At 44.3% G+C, this 21,523-nt stretch overlaps 2 protein-coding genes across 3 annotated transcripts; both read left to right on the forward strand.

Annotated features, from left to right (window-relative positions):
* The first annotated feature begins 4,426 nt into the window (after positions 1 to 4,426).
* LOC115547685 (wiskott-Aldrich syndrome protein family member 3) lies at positions 4,427 to 10,831 on the forward strand. Of its 2 annotated transcripts, none has more exons than XM_030362100.1 (9): positions 4,427 to 4,810; positions 5,467 to 5,630; positions 6,828 to 6,962; positions 7,368 to 7,521; positions 7,754 to 7,871; positions 8,120 to 8,304; positions 8,701 to 8,919; positions 9,708 to 10,021; positions 10,555 to 10,831. In XM_030362100.1, exons 2-9 carry the CDS (start codon positions 5,498 to 5,500, stop codon positions 10,704 to 10,706), a joined length of 1,410 nt encoding a protein of 469 aa, XP_030217960.1. In that variant the 5' UTR covers positions 4,427 to 4,810; positions 5,467 to 5,497; the 3' UTR covers positions 10,707 to 10,831. The 2 variants fall into 2 exon arrangements, with proteins under 2 accessions (XP_030217960.1, XP_030217961.1); XM_030362101.1 differs by having other exon boundaries at positions 8,126 to 8,304.
* A 1,151-nt stretch (positions 10,832 to 11,982) lies between these two features.
* Positions 11,983 to 20,619, forward strand: LOC115547679 (V-type proton ATPase catalytic subunit A). Its single transcript, XM_030362091.1, has 15 exons — positions 11,983 to 12,111; positions 13,075 to 13,174; positions 13,398 to 13,526; positions 13,917 to 14,131; positions 14,382 to 14,519; positions 14,735 to 14,886; positions 15,391 to 15,553; positions 16,137 to 16,245; positions 17,146 to 17,268; positions 17,395 to 17,509; positions 17,741 to 17,804; positions 18,154 to 18,357; positions 18,538 to 18,632; positions 19,415 to 19,586; positions 19,881 to 20,619. Exons 2-15 carry the CDS (start codon positions 13,093 to 13,095, stop codon positions 19,971 to 19,973), a joined length of 1,854 nt encoding a protein of 617 aa, XP_030217951.1. The 5' UTR covers positions 11,983 to 12,111; positions 13,075 to 13,092; the 3' UTR covers positions 19,974 to 20,619.
* The last annotated feature ends 904 nt before the right edge of the window (positions 20,620 to 21,523 follow it).

A 21,523-nucleotide genomic window follows, 5' to 3' on the forward strand; every position in this document is an offset into this window, starting at 1 on the left:
TGATGGCGATGGTGATGGTGGTGGTGGTGGTGATGGTGGTGGTGATGGCGGTGGTGATGGTGGTGGTGGTGGTGATGGTGATGGTGATGGTGATGGTGATGGTGGTGGTGGTGGTGATTGGGTGGTGGTGGTGGTGGTGATGGTGATGGTGATGGTGATGGTGATGGTGGTGGTGGTGGTGATGGTGGTGGTGGTGATGGTGGTGGTGGTGGTGATTGGGTGGTGGTGGTGGTGGTGGTGATGGTGATGGTGATGGTGATGGTGATGGTGATGGTGATGGTGGTGGTATCTTTTGGTGGAGGTGGTAGTGCTGGTGTAATGTAATGTAATTAAAATAAAAATAAGAGTATGTTAGATTATACTGGTATTTGAATTCAGGCCTGATTTATTTCTACGATTTAAGTAGTTTGTGGGTTTCACAATGGAACGTGTGGCCAACAGATATTCTAAACTAGCAGGAGGTAAGCGCCTCCATTCATGTCCATCTCTGGGGGAGGTGTGCACGTGAGCATGTGATAGATAAAACGTGCACTCTCCTCTCTACACCAGATGCTCTGATGGAAGACCCCTGACAGACGGGTCCAAAATGAGCGTGACGTGCACTGCGTACAACTGACAAGGAGGTCATCATTATCTCCCCGTGCTTAAGCTAGCAATAAATACATAATCAACTAGTTATTCATACGCAAGCAACTAGTAATAAATACGTAAGCAACCAGTTATACATGTGTAATCAACTAGTTATAAATATGTGTCCAACTGCTATAAATAGGCTATTACTAAAGATAAATAACAAGGAACAATTTCAGAATTCACTCAGTCAACAAACAACAATAAAAGGTTCTTAAACAAGCGATCGTGTTCATGAACTCTTGGACGTATTTGTTAAGATTCAAAGCAGATGTAATGCACAACACAGAAACACATGAGAAAATATGTGTCTGTTTATCAGCAGGATCAGGAGCCTATGGACTCTCCCACACGACCAGTGATCGATGGACAGCTCCTGAGACCAACTGCACCATCACTAAACCACACGTCACAAACCACACTTATGAACCTCGGCCTCTCGGTGGCCTGACCTTTGACCCGAGTTCTTCCTGCGTGACAAAGGTGTCAGTGATGGTGAGTTAAACAGCAAGGAGGAGGAGGAGGAGCAGGAGCAGGAGGAGGAGGAGGAGGAGGAGGAACCGTTTGGACCACAGGGTACGGGCTAATCACATTAGGGTGCAGGGGGAGCTCCGGGAAGTAGACAGAACCGTGACCGCCGGGCCAACGCCGCACGGCCAAGACTAATCCCTTTAGGACGCCACCACGCCTCCGACGCTGGGAACGAAGAGAACACTTTCCCAGGAATCACTTCACCTGTATGGTAACACAGGGAGGGGGGTCAGCCCGCGGCTGTTGTTGTCTCACTGTGACGATGAGCAGAGGGGAACCCGGTCCCACTCGGCACATGCCTCGGGATTTTGTGTGTTTTTTATTGTTTTCGCATTTTTTGATGATCTTCTCGTGCCGGGGGTCGCACAGCCAAAGATACACCAATCACAAACCTGTGTGCTAGGGACAGCCAGATGATCGCACTGAGATTGCCTCTCATGAGCAACACTGTTCTGTTCAAGACTCTGCTATCAGTATCATCAAACGGCGAGAAGGTGGGGAAGGATAGAGCGAGGGAGGAAGGAAGGGGAGGTGGGGGGAGAGGAGGGGAGCGACCGAGAAGGAGGTGGGGGGGGTGCTAGTGGCAGGATAGAGCCTACTTCATCTGCTATTGTAAGTGCACCCGAGTTCAACCTTAATGTAAACCTTGGCAGGCAGCAGATGAATGGGATGCTCTCTCTAAAAACCCATCCTGCTGCTTAATCCGCCAGATGGTCCCTGGAGCTCCGGGGCGCTCCAGAGACCGGCCACTGGCTGGGAGGGGGGGAGGGGGGGAGGGGGGGTTGGGATGGTTCCTCCTTGGGTGCCTTGGGGGGGAACCTGTACTAGAAACCCCCTAACTCACCTTAGCAACGCTGGGAGAGGGCCGTCAGAATAGATCCATCAAGCTACCCCTTAAGCTCATCCCCTCATCCGTGTCTCTCCCCGTCTCGCTCCCTTTCTCTCTTTGCCCCTCTCTTTCTTTCTCTCTCTCCCTCCATCCCGCTCACCCCCCCCCCCCCCCCCCCCCCCCGCCCCCACGCTCCCTCTGCCACCCTCTCTCCCTCCCTTCCTCACGGGTGAGTGGGTCTCATCTGTCTCTGTTTCTTTAAGGGTGGGTGGGGGGATTAAGTGGACTGGTAAAACCGTGATTTAATGATCTTTCCATGGACTTGTTCACCACTGAAATGCATGAGAGAAAACAAGGCGAGCCCCTGGAGGAGTCACCCCCTCGGAGGGCGGGATACGAGGCCCTGCGAGGCTTTTGATAGCTTAAGCTCGGGGTGCTTATTTTTCACGCTGCCATGTGATTCGCTTTGGTGTTTTTTGGTGCTGGGAAAACCTGGGAGTGGTGGTATGTCCCCTTCAATAGGGGCTGTGGATGGAAACAAAGGCCCCCCCGAGCAAACAATGTGATAATTAGTATATGATAGCTCAATAACGATAATGCAGCGGGAATGTTAATGAAATTTAAAAACACATGGGAAAAGCAGCAGATATAAAGGACTATATATTAAACAGATCAACACCCCTCGTCTCCGTCTTAAAGGGATTGTAAAGAATGATATACATACATAAACATGAACACACAAAACCATTGTCCCGTTTTTTGTTTGATACCCCTTTTCAATGTATGAAGAAAAACAACATTTGTTTAAGAATACAAGCAATTCCTCCATCCCATTGTGTTTTTGCATCTTGTATTTGTGTGTGTTTGTATGGTGTGTGTTTGTATTTGTGTGTGTTTGTATGGTTTGTGTTTGTGTTTTTCTGTCTGTGTGTTTTGTTTCGTATTCACATGCTGGCTTCATTTCTCGTGAACGAGCTGAGCTAAGCACTATTTTAAAAACATAAACCGGGCTAACTGGTGGGAAAGTTTCTGGAAACCTGTTGCTTTCCAATAAGAAAAGCAAAACCATTCCTCTCAATTACCTCATTTACTTAAGCCCAGTTGCCTTGGTAATTATGGAATGGTAGAAAAGTAAGAAGAGGCATTACTACACAGTATCATTATAAAGCTTTATTATAACATATAACTTTATGGGACATATAATTGACTGTGTACAATTAATCAATGTTTTGCTGCAAATACAAATAGATGAAGCCACAATAAGTTCAAAACAATGTAGGCAGCTGTTTGTTTTGAGGGAGCAGCGATCTAATAGGCCAAACAGCATTGTCGTGGGAAAACAAGTTAATGATACAATGAGGCCAGTTAGCACCTATTGGGGTTAATACTTTTAATCTGTCCAGAGATTATGGGATGTCAGACCGACTGAAGACCACTGTGCTGTGGTTCAAACCCATTATCTCTTTGAGAGGGGGCCTCATCCACACACACTCTAAAGAAATGACTAATCATGGTATGATGGTTAGAAGTGGTGCTGTGGGCCTTGAATATGGGCCTACATTCAGGGCTTTAGACCTAAATGAGTAAACCCAACGATTCTTCAAAAGCAATTATGTTGTCTACTGCCGAGCCAAAAATAGTAAAATCTGATTTGACAATACTTGACCATAATAAAATGTATTGGTGATGTAAAACAGGTATACTGATGGTTTGTTTAAGTGCACTCCCAGAATCTAAAGCTGTCTGACTTATGAACTGGTGTCAGTGTTAGCATAACCATGTACTTACATAACAAATGGTTTCATAGTGAGCTAGGGGGTTAAGCCTATAGATCTAGGCTACACAACCCCCCCCCCCCCCCCCCCCCCATCCATCCAGATGAAGCCATCTGTTAGTGAAAACATGCCAGACAGTTAAAGTCATCTACTAAATATGAAATTCCAGGTTCAGACATGTATGCAGAAAGGTTAAGAAAATCTTAATTTATGGATACCACAAATGTAACAGCAAACAGCATCTGAAGGGATAATTGCAAGAGATGTGTGTATGGCTACTGTTTTTCAGGGATATTAACGGATAGGCTTTAGTTATAGGTTAGTAATTGATCTATAACCGATCATCATAGTTGATTATCTTTGCTCTCCATTCGATTTGTAAAAGGCTTACGGATGCATCAATAACAAAGCAATATAACTTTAGTGATTTACTTAGGCCTAATAGATGTTGTTGATGATGATAAGATTGCCTACATAGGCAATGCCATATATAATTTATAATTGACCTCGTTGTATAGTAGCATTCATTTACTCAATATTATCATCATCATTGATTTAAAACAGGAATAGTGACGTGCATCAACAACACGTGGCTTACCTACTGCGTTTATTAAACAGCCTGGCAAGATTGCTGTGTCGGACATGATTGGACGACAGGAGTAAATCTGTCTGCCAAATCCCTCGGCCAGAGAGCTGCTTTAGCCAGGACAACGTTATGCGCTGTGCGTTCTCTTTAGGAGTGAATGTATTCAATTCTCTAGTAGGTTTCTACAAACAAGGCAGGAATTCGTATGCTTTTTTTCAGTTGGGAAAGTTTTCGCTACTAGGTTAGAGAAGTACGCTCACTAATGAATCAATCAATTGTAGCTCGCTGCGATACGCTTTGCTGTTATTAATCAGTCACGACCTACAGTGGGATACGCGAGATTAGAGACGAATGATGGATGTTAAAATGAGGGAGTTAAATAAAAGAGAGAAATGAAAAGACAAAGCTGATCATTGACGGACTTTACCGTGACGGTGTACGTCACAGCCGCGACCCAAGGTAGGCCTACAGGAGATCACTCAAGACGATGAGCGTCCGTGTGTGTGTGTGTGTGTGTGTGTGTGTGTGTGTGTGTGTGTGTGTGTGTGTGTGTGTGTGTGTGTGTGTGTGTGTGTGTGTGTGTGTGTGTGTGTGTGTGTGTGTGTGTGTGTGTGTGTGTGTGTGTGTGTTCGGATTCATGCAACAGCTGTTGTAGGATAGACTACACCTGCCACACAGACACTTCTTGCCATCTGTATATTTTGTATCTCTCTTCTCTCTCAAAACAAGTACAGTAATCTTATCAATTGAGTTGAATAAACTGAATGGACAGTTGACTCTGTATTCTCAACAACAACTCTTTCAACTTGAACATGTTCATTACATGTTCGGAACAATCCTTCAGCTGCCACTTGTGACCCTGGTCGAGTTGTTGAGTTAGTTGAACTAGTTATATTTAATCATGACATGAGACACATAGGCCTATTCATCCGCAGTAAGAGACACTGAATACAGGTCATCAAGGAGGAGGCAGGTGTTCAACCTTGTGCTTACAGGTACGGAGCTCACCATGTCTATCAGCAATACTGCTGTCTCTCTCTCTCTCTCTCTCTCTCTCTCTCTCTCTCTCTCTCTCTCTCTCTCTCTCTCTCTCTCTCTCTCTCTCTCTCTGCCAGGCAGGGTGTGGTCGAGATGTGAGGGGTCGTCATGCCGCTGGTCAAAAGAAACATCGAGCCACGCCACCTCTGCCAGGGCGCCTTGCCCGAGGGCATCGGCGGGGAGCTGGAATACGTCACCAACAACTCCCTGTCTGCCATCATCCGCCAGCTCAGCTGCCTCAGTGAGTCCCGTTGTCTGATGGCACCCGCAGTCCTACGGCACAGAAACCAGAAAATAGCAACCATTATCCACACAGTGTTACCAAAATGTCTGTGTTACAAAGGTGGGGCAGGATAGTCGTTTTTGAGTACCTGTGGCGAATAACAAAACAACAAAGATTATTTTTTATGATTAATCTCTTGCGTTGAATTAATTGTGGGGAGTTTGTTGTTGCTGCTGTGTGTTTGATAGCTATTTCGACATGCAACTTGTTATTACGATTTAAATTCATTTATTGAAGATGACTCTTCCTGGTCATGAAGAAACGTACCGTATTTATAACTGCCAAAATAATGTAGTTGTATTAAGGGAAACCAAACCATATCTGGTTCAGGAACTCTGTTGTTTACTCTGTGTGTGTGTGTGTGTGTGTGTGTGTGTGTGTGTGTGTGTGTGTGTGTGTGTGTGTGTGTGTGTGTGTGTGTGTGTGTGTGTGTGTGTGAGAGAGAGACAGGAGAGTGTGAGAGAGACAGGATTTAGTGAAGTTAGAGGGGCTTAGGATTTCGGTAGAGCTTTAGAGGAGAATAAAGCCAGTCAGGAGTGCAGAGACACAGACCATGAGTCTACTGTTGGCCTCAATTACACTCCGTTTAGGGCAGGGTGGTGTAGTGGCTAGGTGGGTGTTTGTCTCCCTAAAGACAAAATATTCTGAGTTCCATCCGCTAAATAATTAAATGGTTAAAGACGTTTATGCACTAACTCCAAAACAGAGGTCCACCTGTAGTCCATACACTGCTGAGGAACCGGAAAACATGTGAGGATTCAATCAAGCAACCCTTCAGTTCCCCAACAACCTGCTCCCGCTCAGAGTCCACACATGATAAAATGCAATCTAAATAAAAGCTACTGGGCGCCCAACGCCCCTGACCCATGTTCATTCAAATGAATATCTGTATTGATGAGATTGACTCCTTGTGGTAACAACAAGGCGGCAGTGCTTGGTTAAATGTGGCCCTGCAGACACGAGGAACATGCAGTCCTGCATCCACCGTCTGATGTGAAAAGATTTGGGACATCACATGACGTGCATTTATAAATGTATGCATCAGATGTATTTCGTCAGTTTTTAAACAAACTAAACCGTGAATTGTCCACATTGACCCCGACTCTGAGTTTCAACATAATCAATCTAACTTATTGACATTTCCTCTGGTTTCAGGCAAACATGCAGAGGACGTGTTCGGAGAGCTGTTCGACGAGGCCAACACCTTCTATGTGCGCGCCAACTCCCTGCAGGACCGCGTCGACCGCCTGGCTGTCAAGGTCACCCAGCTGGACTCCAGCGTGGAGGAGGGTGGGTCTGGGGGTAGGGGGCCCTAGGGGGCTAGACGGGGGTCCGGGGCCCGGGAGAAGACTGGCCCTGAGGGGCTCAGGATGACTAGTCCAGGGGTCTGAATCGTGCTCATTCCTGTCTTGTGGACATCTTAGTAAAATGTCCACCATCCAACCGGTATACCGCATTGCCAAAGATTCCCTCACCGTTACCTGCTCCTTGATGACGTTAACGACCTTATTGTGGGATTAAGAAAATGTAGCAAATAATTTAGTTTTCAGACATAAACCTATAGTTCTTCATGGCACACAAACCTCCTGCAATATGCACTTTTATGCAACCAAAATTCAAGATTTTACCGTTGAATATTAATACGAGTGCAAAGAAGGTCACGTGTGTCATTGTGTTCCTCTCTGTGCACCTCAGTGTCTCTTCAGGACATCAACATGAGGAAAGCGTTCAAGAGCTCCACCCTCCAGGACCAGCAGGTGGTGTCCAAGAGCACTACACCCACCTCCGTGGACCACCTGTACACCACCAGTGAACCGCCCCCGCCCCTTGGCGGCCTCAACGCCTTCAGGTAAGGCCCGGAAACTGTAGTGATGTACCGGAAGAGATTAGGAGAATGTCTTAATAAAGACAACGGGTGGCTCCAGAGGTTATTGAACCCCTAACCCCGGCAGTATTAACATCGCTCCCCGAGAATCTGTCTTTATTCTTTCCCTCCTTCATACACATGAACTATCTCAGTGAGCAGTGAGTTTATTTGGATACTCTATGTGGTAACCGCAGTTCTGTGAACCCCACTACAGAGAGGACAACGTGGATGCCATGAAGTTCTACACGGACCCGTCGTACTTCTTCGACCTGTGGAAGGAGAAGATGCTGCAGGACACGGAGGAGAAGAAGAAGGAGAGGAGGAGGCTCAGAGTGAGTCTCTTCCTTTAACTCAACTCGTCAAGCAGATGGGTTGTTATAGCTTGACTGTAAACATGACAACAGTGTGAGGAGCTTTATGTGACTTTGTTGCTAATAACAGTGCGATGGAATGACATGTAACTTAGGGCTGCAGGTTGGAATCTTCCCCATTTGATGCTCAAATAGATGTGGAGGACCATCAAACAAGCAGATGGTGGATATCTTCTAACAAGGACCTAACAGGTGTCTTCTCTGTGAAGGAGCAGAAGCGCTTCGTGGACAGCAGCACGCTGCAGCGCGAGGCCAAGAAGGTGCGGAAGGCGGGGAACCGCCGGCAGGAGTGGAACATGATGGCGTTCGACAAGGAGCTCCGCCCGGACCCCCGCCGCGCCCAGAGCCTCCGGCGGGGGGGCTCGTTGGAGCGGTGTCTGTCCCCAGACGGCAGGCATGTCTTCTGTATTCTTTAGGCGCCACGGAGCCAAATCACTCAAACAATATGAGGAAGGAAACGGATTAAAGCTTTTAAAATAAATCTGCTTTATTTAGAAATGTGAGATAGTAATGTATACCTTTGCGAGCCACTACACTGAGAATACATATTCTGTTATGTATTTAAAAAATATTATCCTGGTCATGTATTTGTTTTTATTTAGGTTTTTTAACAAAATGCATCTCTTTCGCCTGTACTGCAACATTAGTTTATTGAACACTGAACCATTGTAGGAACTCCCCAAATCTGCATATTTCATTCTCTGAAGTGCTTAAAGCAACATTATTTTCCCCTCGAGGCAGTTAGAGTCAGTAGAGTAAGTAGCGTTCCTTCCTGTCCCTGACCATCCAGACGGGACCTCCCAGACTTCCCAGTGCCCCCCTGCCCGCCGCATGCCAGCCATCATCCCAAGGGGCATGGCTACGTGACGGCCAACCCCTCGCCCCCCGCAGAGCACGAGTACCAGAGCATCGAAGCACACCCCGGGGGCGGGGCTCCGGGATACTCCAAAAAACGAAGTCACTCAGCTGAGCCAATCAACGGCTTCCCTCTGCCACCTGTGGACTACAAGTACGGTGGCCGGGCTGAAGGGCTTTGGGCGATGGCTCTATAATCGTCGTTATTAAAATAATATAGATCTAAAAAGATATAATGATGAATTTCTATTTTGTATCATTTATTATTTGACGCACAATATAATATAGTTTCATTTCATTTTATAATCTGCATTTATCAAAATGTAATACAGTAAAAAAATACATAACAAAGGCAACAAGATATAAATGATTGAATAAAATCATTACTTCTTTATATTCAATTTAGTTTTGAGATATGTTGAGTTAAGTTTTACGTATAAAATTAAAGAACTCTTGTTGTTGGTCTAAACTAACCTGTATCCCTACCTGTCTAAACTAACCTGTATCTCTACCTGTCCAAACTAACCCTGTATCTATACCTGTCTAAACTAACCTGTGTCTCTACCTGTCCAAACTATCTATTTATCTCTACCTCTCCAAACTAACCCTTTATCTCTCTGTCTAAACTAACCTGTATCTCTACCTGTCCAAACTAACCTGTATCTCTACCTGTCCAAACTAACCCTGTATCTCTCTGTCTAGACTAACCCTGTATCTCTCTGTCTAAACTAACCCTGTATCTCTACCAGTCTAAACTCTCTCTACCTATCTAAACCAACCCTGTGTCTCTACCAGTCCAAACTAACAGTGTATATCTCTACCTGTCATAACTAACCTGTATCTCTACCTGTATAACAGAGCAACCTGTCTCTCTCTACCTGTCTTAACTAACCTGTATCTCTACCTGTATAACAGAGTTACCTGTCTCTCTCTACCTGCCAGGTCAGCAGAGTTCCCTCCCAGCTCCAGATACCCCCCCCCAGGTCCCTCCATCCCCTCCACCCTGACTGCCTTCGCCTCTCCCGTGGGTGCTCTGCCCCCCACCCCTCACATTGGCCCGGGCTACTCCCTCCCACCCATACCTGCCCTGGGTAGTCGCATGGCCGTGGTTCCACCCCCTCCCGGACCCCCGCCCCCTCCCCTCCCTCCGGCCCCTCCCCCCCACATGGCGGGCTACGGTAAGGGAGGCTCGATGGCGTCGGACTCCAAGCCTGGGGGAGACGCCAGGAGTGACCTGCTCTCAGCGATACACATGGGTGAGTGGAGGCGGAGGGAAGCTGTGTTAAAGAAAACTCTGAGTCAATCCTGGAAGTGATATCGCGTTACCAATGGCTTGCTTTGACAGTGCGTGTTATAAGAGCCAGATGGGAATATTATTATAATGTTATGTATACAATGTCATCCTAGATGCACAGGATCTAGGCCTACAGAGTTACAGGACATTTGCTGTAGGCCAATAGAAACTGAAATGATTCATTCTTAAGGATGAACAAATGGCAAGTTATGGTGATGTACAGTATTATGTATCAGAATTCCTGATATTTAATAGTTTACAGGAATCCAACTGAAGCAGGTTCCATTTAGACATTATATTACATATTGGACTAGATTTGATTATGTGTTGGACAGGAATCCATCTGAAGAAGGCTTGTTTTAGACATTATGTTACAAAATGTGGATTTTATTACATTATATTATGTGTTGCACATGAATCCATCTGAAGAAGGTTTGTATTAGGCATTATGTTACACAATGTGTATTATATTACATTATATTATGTGTTGCACAGGAATCCAGCTGAAGCAGGTTCAGGAGCTTCAAGAGCAGCAGAACAAGCCGGTTGGGAACGACGTGGCGACCATTCTGTCACGACGCATCGCCGTAGAGTACAGCGACTCCGACGACGACTCAGAGCTCGAGGACAACGATTGGTCGGATTAACCCATCAACTGAACCTTGGGGTCTAACAATCTCGGATCCAGCAATTTGACAATGCTAAAGCTGAACTTCTTGGGGAAACTCGTTGCATGTAACACCCGTCTACAGAACCCAGCCCCCGGCAACAAACAGGGTGCATCTGGTGCCATCTAGTGGAATTATTCTTAAACTTGTATGTTCTTCCAAAATGTGATAGGTACATCATTATTTATTTATTTGCTCGTTATTTATTTAAGTCAGTTAACTTAAAAGCCATGTTGAAAAGTTTAAGTTTTTACACAAAAATGTATCTTTTGTGTGGTTAGCAACAATAAATGGGAGCTAGTTTCAGGTCATGTCTGAATAGTTTGTTCTGTCTACCATTAGATTTTATATGGAGATATGAATGCTGTTATAAATCCTATAAAACAATGGTTAGGACCTAGCTCTTTCCATTCGCCAAAGGTATAATTCTGGTAGAATTTTCAGGTTGTTGGGGAACTGAAGGGTTGCTTGATTGAATCCTCACACGTGTTCCGGTAAACCATTCCTCAGCAGTGTATGGACTACAGGTGGTCCTCCGGTTTGGAGTTAGTCCATACATTTTCTGGCTCATTTTATACGTTTCAAACGTTGGACCCTGTGATTCTAGTGTTTCTTATGAAGGGGTGACTTGTAAGAAAATGTTTAAAATAGTCTGAAACTGCCTCAAAATAGTTAATAAAAGAATGAAAGAATGCATTTTCCCATACTTAAATTTTAAGATAAAACAATCAAAATAAGGTTTAGCAAAGATATGCATAGATTATTACAATTAATGTAAATGTGTCATGTCAAAAATTTGTGTTATGACCGAAGTGTGTAAATACATGAACTATCATTTATGTTTGTTCCTTATTGTATCTATCCTGTCTTTACAATTTCATAGGATATTATCTAGGTGGGAGGATATGCCAATCTGATGTTAGAGTGTCTCAAAAGAGTGTGACAAAAGATGAACAATTGAATGCATAATCAATCAATAAAAGGTATTTAATTGTACACTGCAATTTCAAATAGGCGTGAATAATGTAAAAATGGTCAGCTCACTTAACTCTTATTTTGAAAAAATTCAAAACAATTAATTATCTACATTTAAATAATAAATTAAATTCAATGTATTCATACTATTATACATAATCAAAAAGTTGTTGATTATAACCTGCATCTTCAAATAAAGAAAATTAAAGAGTCGACGTGCCTGAGTCCCATTCTATATGTTCTGTTATTGTGATGCTCCTCCCAAATTCTGTTCCGGACTCCAGTCACATTCTACTCACCGCAGCTCTATGGCTGACAGTTTAGCTCTTATTGTGAAGCTCCTCCCCCTTCCTGATCCCTCTTCTGTACGGTGGATGGAAGCACCCTGGACCATTCATATCAACACAAGGTATGTTTATCCAATCGCTGTAATTCTTATTTTGCTTTTTCGTTAAATGCCTTACACTTTGTCGAAGTTTGCCGTTTATTCTTTACGTCATCTAAATTAGTAATCGATATCTCGAAGCTATCTAGTTTGGAGTGAGTGGCTAGCTGGTCACATGACCAAACGTTATACGCTCAAATCAGCTTTGCGACTTAAATACAACCACGTTCATTATAACCAACGAGGGAAGCTAATATATAAATCACTACAGTTAGCGAAAGATAGTTTGTGTGCCTTTCATCTCAAATGACAAGGTAATGTTCTTGCAGTGGTAGAATAACCTGTACAGTAGCTTGCTCGGCTACTGTACAGGTTGACCGTAGGGTAGTGCTCGTCGGTCGTTGGATTGGCTGGTTGTAATTGTACTACGTAGGCACATTAAAGTTGTAAGACGTAGGCACATTAAAGTTGTACTACGTAGGCACATTAAAGTTGTAGTATGTATTATGCAATTGCTTGTAGCTTTGAGTACATGTCTGTACTCAATGCTGATCGATAATGATTGTATTAATGTTATCAATAATCACATCCTATAACCGCGATATTGTACAAATAAAAAATACTGTCCAGTCCGTAACTTTCCCTTTTGTTAACATGTCATTTTTCTATAGTAGCCCAGAGCTCGAAAACGGCTTTGTTGGCTTATCTTAGTTATCTAAAGATCTTACATATACTTGTAAATTGGGACTTTTAGTTTGACAGATGAAAAAAACAAAAATTGGGGAAGAAAACTCAAGAACCTCATTAGTTGACGCTTGGCTTCTCGATTATGTCGTTGAGGACAATGTCATCCTTTGGAAATTACGTTCTGTCATCTTATTGGCCAGTACAGGCCACCGTCGCTTGTGTTGCGTTTGACTTTGTGTTGTTGCTTATCATTTTATGTTTCTGTGTCTCTTTACAATGCATGTTCTTATCATCTGACAGTGAAAAGTTTGGGTCAGGATGGAATCGGCTAATCTCCCCATGATCAAGGATGAGGAGAGGGAAAGCCTGTTTGGATATGTACACGGCGTTTCCGGTCCAGGTGTGGAAAATGTCACTGTGTGTGTGTGTGTGTGTGCGTGTGCGTGTGTGTGCGTGTGTTATTTATCCATGGCAATAACACCAGTCGTCTTAATCATGAATCTAAAACCCAATGATAACCATTTCAAACAGATTAATGAATAAATATATAAGTTATTTACCTGTGAAAGGTACTTGATGTTTTCTTTTTGTCTCTCTACATCCATTGCTGTTACCCTGAACAGTGGTGACGGCCACTTCAATGGCGGGAGCGGCTATGTACGAGCTGGTGCGTGTTGGCCACAGTGAGCTGGTGGGAGAGATCATCCGCTTGGAGGGGGACATGGCCACTATCCAGGTCTACGAAGAGACTTGTATCCCGCAATTTATTTTGGTGTCTCATTGTGAATCTGTCTAGGTGTGGATCGGTGTCCAGGTTTGGGTCATTGTTTAGTTGTGATCCTGGGTCTTAGTCTAGATGTGATTCTGCATCTAGATGTGTGTCTTTCTAGGTATGGGTCTTGGTCTAGATGTGATTCTGCATCTAGGTGCGTGTCTTTCTAGATATGGGACTTGTCTAGATGTGAATCCGTGTCTAGGTATGGGTCTTGGTCATGTGTGATTCTGTGTCTTGGTGTGGGTCGTGGTCTAGATGTTATTCTGTGTGTAAGTGTTGGTCAGTGTCTGGTTGTGATCCTGTGTCTAGGTGGGGGTCATTGTCTAGTTGTGGTCTCTTGTTGTCCCTCCTGAACCTGGTGCCACAGCGGGTGTATCCGTGGGAGACCCTGTCCTGCGCACGGGGAAGCCCCTCTCGGTGGAGCTGGGCCCCGGCATCATGGGCTCCATCTTCGACGGCATCCAGCGGCCGCTGAAGGACATCAACGACCTCACCCAGAGCATCTATATCCCCAGAGGGGTCAACATCGGAGCCCTGAACAGAGACATCAAGTGGGAGTTTACCCCCGGTCAGAGCATGAGAGTAAGAGAGAGACGCGCCTCGCACCTTCACAATCATCTAACTCACTAGTGGTCTTTAAACCGTGGGATGCGACCAATAAGGTGGTCTCCGCAGAGAACCAAATGGGTCGTGGGATGGCCACAATAAACCATTTATTATGACCTGTCGTTTATAAGGATAATTGGTTTCCTTGTATGTTGTTGTTGCAACATTCATGTTCGTCTTTAACTTTGATTGCTCTATCTCTGCCTATGTCTTTCTCTCTCTCTAGGCTGGCAGCCACATTACAGGTGGGGACATCTATGGGACGGTGTATGAGAACTCTCTCATCAAACACAAGCTGATGCTCCCGCCACGCAACCGGGGGACCGTAACGTGGGTCGCACCAGCAGGAAATTACGATGTCACTGTGAGTAATTTCTTTCAAAATAAGAGTCCCCTTGGCCGTAGAATTTGGCAATATCTAATGTAAGAAGCTTATAAAACCCTTTTAGACTAGCATTGTGATTAACTAATATACAAATAAAAATAATACAGCTTTATGAATACACTTTTTCTGACTCTTTGCAGTTGACAAGGATCTCAACAAGCCGGTTGATTTTTGGTTCTGTCTTGTTTCATTAGGATATCGTTCTTGAGCTGGAGTTTGAAGGCGTGAAGGATAAGTTCAGCATGATGCAGGTGTGGCCTGTGCGCCAAGTCCGCCCGGTGACAGAGAAGCTGCCAGCCAATCACCCGCTGCTCACCGGTCAGAGGGTGCTGGATGCTCTGTTTCCGTGAGTCGTTATATTTCGTGGATATCAATATAGAAACGTAGGTATAAAAACAATTTTATTTGGCTTAATTCCAAATAATACTGTCTACAGATGGTTAATTGAGCTTCACAACGTCTAGAATGCATTCTGTTCAGTTTCACAGTTGGTTTTAGTAGAACTGCTCATGTTTAAAATTAGTATTTTCCTGAGTCTGTGCATCCCATTCACTTTAGCAGACTGACAGTAGGAATTACTTGATGGGAAGGAGGGGAAGTGTTTCCCTGTGACAAAAACTTGGATTGAATATGGTTGGCCTTTAGACACATATCTGAAAGAATTAATCAAATAATGTACTGTATTGCTAAATAACGATGCACTGATTTGATGCATGATTAACATTTTTAAATATCACAAAAATGTAAAAGTCTCTTTTAAGATCTTTCAAACTGTGTAGCCTTTTATTGACCTTAGCGGACCTCTACTGATGACTCATTCATGTACGCTCGTCTCACCCTCCTGCTCCAGGTGTGTGCAGGGCGGGACCACAGCTATCCCCGGAGCTTTCGGCTGCGGCAAGACGGTCATCTCCCAGTCCCTGTCCAAGTACTCCAACAGTGAGGTCATCATCTACGTGGGCTGTGGAGAGCGAGGGAATGAGATGTCAGAAGTACTACGAGACTTCCCTGAGGTGGGTCGAAGAACTGTGGATCTGAGCCCAAATCTTCTGGGTTGCTATGGGCTGCCATCTTGGTTCTGATTCGGCATCCGGTTTCCGCACAAAAATGGAACCAAGACGGCTACTAAGGGAATACGTTTGTATCCACAGGATAAGATTGCCAAACGACACCAAAGCTGATATGTGTCACAGGTTTCATAGTTGCATGACACAATGGCATGCATTTGTGGAGATATATTCACATGTTAAATTGGTTTGCAGTTCACAAATATTGACATGGCAAATGTATTGTTTGCTTTTTCCATATCATCTAAACCGGTTCATCTGTTGAAAAAGGGTCTATTTACTGATTGCCGCAGGGGGGACTAACAGTTAACCAACCAGAGGCACAGGCAGGACTGACACTGTTGTGGGACATTATCAAGCTGTGCGCCAGAACCTAGCAGGAGTCGAAATGATAAAGTGGAGATGTTTTACATACCTCAGTGTTTACCTAAAACGATGTGGTAGGATCAAATGGCACATGACCCATGGGCAGTATATCCCCCGTTAATCCTCATGTCTTATCACTAATGTTTGTGTTGCCTGGCAATAGCTCACCATGGAGGTCGACGGCAAGGTGGAGAGCATCATGAAGAGAACGGCCCTGGTCGCCAACACATCCAACATGCCCGTAGCTGCCAGAGAGGCTTCTATCTACACAGGTAACGGACACGCCCTCCTGAAGAGTCTCCTCTTTACACTATTGAAACTATGGTTCTACTTTTTCTTCTTCTCAATAGACAGATAGTCCATATACCTTTTTTTTTTTTTTTTTTATGCATATGCACATTTAGTGCCATTGTAATGGTTACAATCAACCATTTTGAATAATATCTGCATTCCTGCACAGGTAGAGGCGCTGCACATTTTTAATGGAACCCCCTATCAGTAGGATTCCCTTAGGACAAGTGACTATTTGCATTACTTTCATCAAAAGTAAATCTTTCCCACAATTCCATTCAATGCACATAATGTTGCATATAGTATACTTTTATACAAACTACAGCACTAACGGGCTCCGTTAGTGAGTAACCCGTTACATGTAGTGTTCACCTGTTACATGTACTGTCCACCTGTTAACTGCATTCATTCACACTCTACCACTACTCAGAATCGGAATCAGAAAAGGTTTATTGCCAAATACATTTACACATATTAGGAATTTGTCTTGGTATTCGTTGCGCACGATCTTAACAAACAAACAATAATGCAAGTATTGAATAATAAGTACTGAAAAAGATGAGAGTAAATAAAAAAATAAAAAATAAAGATACTCTATATACATATACATATGCACCGTAATAAGATAAGATAAGGTAAGAAAGATAAGAAAGAGAGGAGAGGACTAGGGAGAGCGTTCCTCTTCCAGCCAGAGGTTCCCGTTTCAAAGCTAGTGTCCACAGCCTACCTGCCCACCTGCCACCCATCCCCTACATGCTCCTAAATGAGTCGCACTAACTTGCTTTGGATAAGTCTGTGTTAAAATGCTACAGTGGTGACCCATACCCATATTTGGGTCAGTAGGCCAGTGGGTTGACTGGGTTCCTGTGTTGCGTCTGCAGGCATCACCCTGTCTGAGTACTTCAGGGACATGGGCTACAACGTCAGCATGATGGCCGACTCCACCTCCCGCTGGGCCGAGGCCCTGAGAGAGATCTCCGGTAGACTGGCTGAGATGCCCGCCGGTGAGTGGAGCTGACGTGTTGAGAGGTTCCTAGAAGATATTAATGGACTGTTCTTATATCAGTGTGGATGTGGTCTGTTATAATATTGTATATATTCCATATATTCTTTTGTGCTATGGTGAACAGACAGTGGTTACCCGGCCTACCTGGGCGCGCGGCTGGCCTCCTTCTACGAGCGGGCGGGGCGAGTCAAGTGCCTGGGGAACCCGGAGAGGGAGGGCAGTGTCAGCATCGTCGGGGCGTGAGTTCTGTACAGGTTTACGTTTCTGCGACATTCCACCATCTTGGTGTTTGGTTTCTACTCGTCTGTACCCTGGAACAGCCCGGTGGTTTTAATGGATAGGGCGATGAAATCAATGGACGCAATGCGTTGTATATTGCATGCAATTTATGGATGGAATGTATTACATCCGACAACTTAATACATTATAAAGTTGTGAGAATTTCCTCCGCTCTTTTACTTTTCTTGCAGTGTATCGCCCCCCGGTGGTGACTTCTCAGATCCCGTTACCTCGGCAACCTTGGGTATTGTACAGGTGCGTTGTGAGTTACTAATTTCATTTTTTTTAACATAGATTGAAGGTGCCATGGTATTGTTACATACAAATGGACATAGCCTTACATTGTGGCTCCCTTCCTTCACCATTCCCAGGTGTTCTTAGGATTAGATTAGATACAACTTTATTTATCCCCCGTTCAAGAAATTTGTATGTTGCAACAGCCCAGCAGCAGTAGAAAAACAGGATAAAACTACAATACAATACATTTTTTGGCTGGTTATGGAATGATTTCAATGACTATGATGATTATGATCATTGCCAATGAGGTGAAGTCATGGCTGACGTTACTTTCCGTGTGGTCCTCCTCGTCCCCGGCCGCTGCCAGGTGTTCTGGGGTCTGGACAAGAAGCTGGCCCAGAGGAAGCACTTCCCCTCGGTCAACTGGCTGATCAGCTACAGCAAGTACACGCGCGCGCTGGACGACCACTACGACAAGCACTTCCCCGAGTTCGTGCCGCTGCGCACCAAGGCCAAGGAGATCCTGCAGGAGGAGGAGGACCTGGCCGAGATCGTACAGCTGGTCGGCAAGGTAACGGCCCTCCCACGCCATGGGTCCTTCTCGGACACGATGGTGCAACAAGAGTTTTGGACCAGATGTTTCATGGAGTATCGATTGTGTGATGTTGTTGCAATCGAATGGAATGCCACTACTTTCTTTGATTACTTAATAGAAAGATCATTGACTCGATACATTTTTGTGTTTGTTTAGGCGTCTCTTGCGGAAAGCGACAAAATCACTTTAGAAGTGGCGAAACTCATCAAAGATGACTTCCTACAGCAGAATGGATACACACCTTATGACAGGTAAAACGCCTGGCTCTGCATCTCCCACACACCTATTGACAGGGAAAAATTCACTTTACATAGCTGGTGACAGGCAAAACAGAACAATTAAGATCTGCATTATTATGTGGATAAACATCTTGGGTCTACTTTGCTGTTCGCTTAAAGTCATTGTGCAGTGCTCGAAATATTGATCCAATGCGTAGTCCTATTGTTGCACCTTGTGACTCTAACAGCTGTCCTTGCTGATCTATGACGGTTAACACTAACCTGTTGACCTTACACCTCTCTGGTTGTTTTATTAAACTTCAGGGGGTCGTTCCCAGTGTAGGCCCACCTTGACCTCCGTTGCAGCAGTAGAGGAGACAGTCAGTCTGGTTGAACCTAAATCTCAGTAGAATCACCTGCTGATCGTCGACTCTAATGTTTTGATAAGAAAATGGGTCCACCCAGCAGTTAGAGCACTTGTAGTAATAACGGCACTAGTCCTACAAAGATAAGATAAATATAACACTGTGCACATGCATTTAAATAAGGATTTTTGCGTAAAAGTGACAAGTGGATAAAGAAGTATTGCACGTTAGGTATGCATCAGTCATGGTAAAATAGCAGCAACCATGGTTGAGGGTTTTGCAAACTTTCGTAGCTTTATAGTGCTGTTTATTTCGATTTAAATATTTATTAAATATATTTAATCTGTATGTGTGTAAGTGGCTGTTCACCTAATGATGAACAGTAAAAATCTCAAATACATTTCGGTCTATTAAGAACCCCAACGCTCTCCTCTCTTGCTTGGGGCTCAGGTTCTGTCCGTTCTACAAGACGGTAGGCATCCTGTCCAACATGATTGCGTTCTACGACCTGGCGCGACACGCGGTGGAGACCACGGCGCAGAGCGACCACAGGATCACCTGGACCATGATCCGGGAGAGCATGGGAGAGATCCTGTACAAGATCAGCACCATGAAGTTCAAGGTCTCTGTGTTGTGTCTCCTCCCGTCCTGGACCAGGACTATAAATATTGTTGGGAATTTAGTTGATGCCTTTATGGTTGATCAATTTGATCAATATCAAGTGGCTATGAGTGTGTCTCCTGGCTGAAAGGTACTGGGTTCGATTCTGAACGTCTACTCCTATCTCTGAAGGTCTTCTTGAGTACTCCAACTCTGAGCTGCTCTTTGAAAGCCATTGATCTGAACTATCTGTAAGTCACTCTGGATAAAAGCATCTACACAATGACTAAAATGTTCATTTTATTTCTGAACGCAGGACCCGGTGAAGGACGGTGAGGCTAAGATCAAAGCAGACTACGCCCAGCTACTGGACGAAATGCAGAACGCCTTCCGCTCGCTGGAGGACTAAAGCTCTTCATCTGTCTCAGTGTGGTGTGTTTGTGTGTGTGTGTGTGTGGTACATATCAAAGTTGTCCCTCGTACCCCCCCCCCCTTCCCCCAACCGACCAATCAGTACTCGAAACATTCCGCTTTATTGTCATATCGTCTTAGAATTGATTGATGTCAATCCAACCTTCGCTTGTCGGCTTCCAAGTATATGGGAAGGGAATCAGCAAGGTCATCTTCAGAAAAAGCTTTTGGGTCTTTTTTCTGTGTTGCACTTATCCTGACTTGATCCCCCCCGCTTGTGAGTTAATCATGAGTTAAGTTGAAATCGCCCCAATCAGTCAGACGGTAATCAATCAATGGTGTCACCTGTACTACACTTGCAACGAAGAATTGGTCTACCCGGTGTGACTAACGCACAAAGACAAGCGCACAGCAAACGCAACCGTACTGGTAAAAGGGTAAAGGGATGGAAACACCCAAGTTTGTATCTGTGAAAGCTTTCTGTTGTCTTCTACCTCCCAGGAGTGATGGTCATTTTGTCTTGGTTTGCTCTCTTATTGTGAAAAAAGTAGAACAATTGAGTTGTTGTGATTGTCATTCTGTTCGGTTTACGTGTTTTATTGTATTAAGGTTTACTTTAAACTATAAATACATTGATGTGGAAATTGTTGCGTCTTCTTACTGATGCATACTATTTATCCTCATTTCAAGTCACTGTGGCCTTGTCAATATTTCTTTATTGCATTCTTTTAAATTAAAGTTGAAAAGATTTGTGAATAATACAAATGAAAGAAAAGGTTAGGGTCAGTTGCTTGGAATTTGTTCCAGCCCTCGCAGAGCACAACTCCCAAAAATGTAAACGGGGCTCCATTTCACTACCAGATGTCATGTTGATCAGCCCTTTGTGAAATCAAAAGGGGAAATGTCCACTCAGACGCATAATCGACAGATGAACTCCAACCTACCAGTTCACACAGTCCATCAGTAATCTCCTGAGGTGTGTGTGAAGTCACAATAGCATGGATAAAGTAGTGGCAAATCCAGCTGACCCCAGGTAGTAAAGCAGGGCCTGTTTTTTAAATAGTTAACAGTTGCCATCTTTGAGTGTACATGTGATCCGACTTCTTTATCCCCAAAATATTTTGTGCTGATTCATGCAATAGTTTTATAGTTGGATAAAATATTGAAACAGGAAAACCTCTTTCATTATTCTGTAGGCTTTTTTTTTTTTTTTAATAAATCACTACAATGGCAACAGAAAACAAACCAGTAGTAGTAGTAGTAGTAGTAGTAGTTAAAGGAAATATGAGGCAGATATCAGGACGGTCTGGGTCATCCCCCCATTAAAGGAAGCATTCCAGTGGTGCTATGAAAGCAAAAACCGTCTACGAAGGGCATCCTCCCGAGTTCTCCCTTCTGCGGATGGCTCCAGCTTAACCAGCCATAGAGAGGTCCGCTCTAGTTTGATTTATCTCTAATTTTTTATAATGAATGCCACATGGTGAGTGTATAAATGCCTTTACTGCATTACTCCATTCAAAATACTTTATCTCTGCTTCCAGGCTCCAT

The sequence above is a fragment of the Gadus morhua genome, chromosome 7 (assembly GCF_902167405.1).
Source record: "Gadus morhua chromosome 7, gadMor3.0, whole genome shotgun sequence".
Taxonomy (NCBI): Eukaryota; Metazoa; Chordata; class Actinopteri; order Gadiformes; family Gadidae; genus Gadus; species Gadus morhua.

Coding starts and splice junctions, on each gene's coding strand:
- LOC115547685 (XM_030362100.1), top strand. CDS start 5,498: ATGCCGCTGGTCAAAAGAAACATCGAGCCACGCCACCTCTGCCAGGGC. Junction 7,522..7,753: donor GGCGGCCTCAACGCCTTCAG/GTAAGGCCCGGA, acceptor ACCCCACTACAG/AGAGGACAACGTGGATGCCA. Junction 8,920..9,707: donor CTGCCACCTGTGGACTACAA/GTACGGTGGCCG, acceptor TCTACCTGCCAG/GTCAGCAGAGTTCCCTCCCA.
- LOC115547679 (XM_030362091.1), top strand. CDS start 13,093: ATGGAATCGGCTAATCTCCCCATGATCAAGGATGAGGAGAGGGAAAGC. Junction 14,132..14,381: donor CCCCCGGTCAGAGCATGAGA/GTAAGAGAGAGA, acceptor CTCTCTCTCTAG/GCTGGCAGCCACATTACAGG. Junction 17,805..18,153: donor CAACCTTGGGTATTGTACAG/GTGCGTTGTGAG, acceptor GGCCGCTGCCAG/GTGTTCTGGGGTCTGGACAA.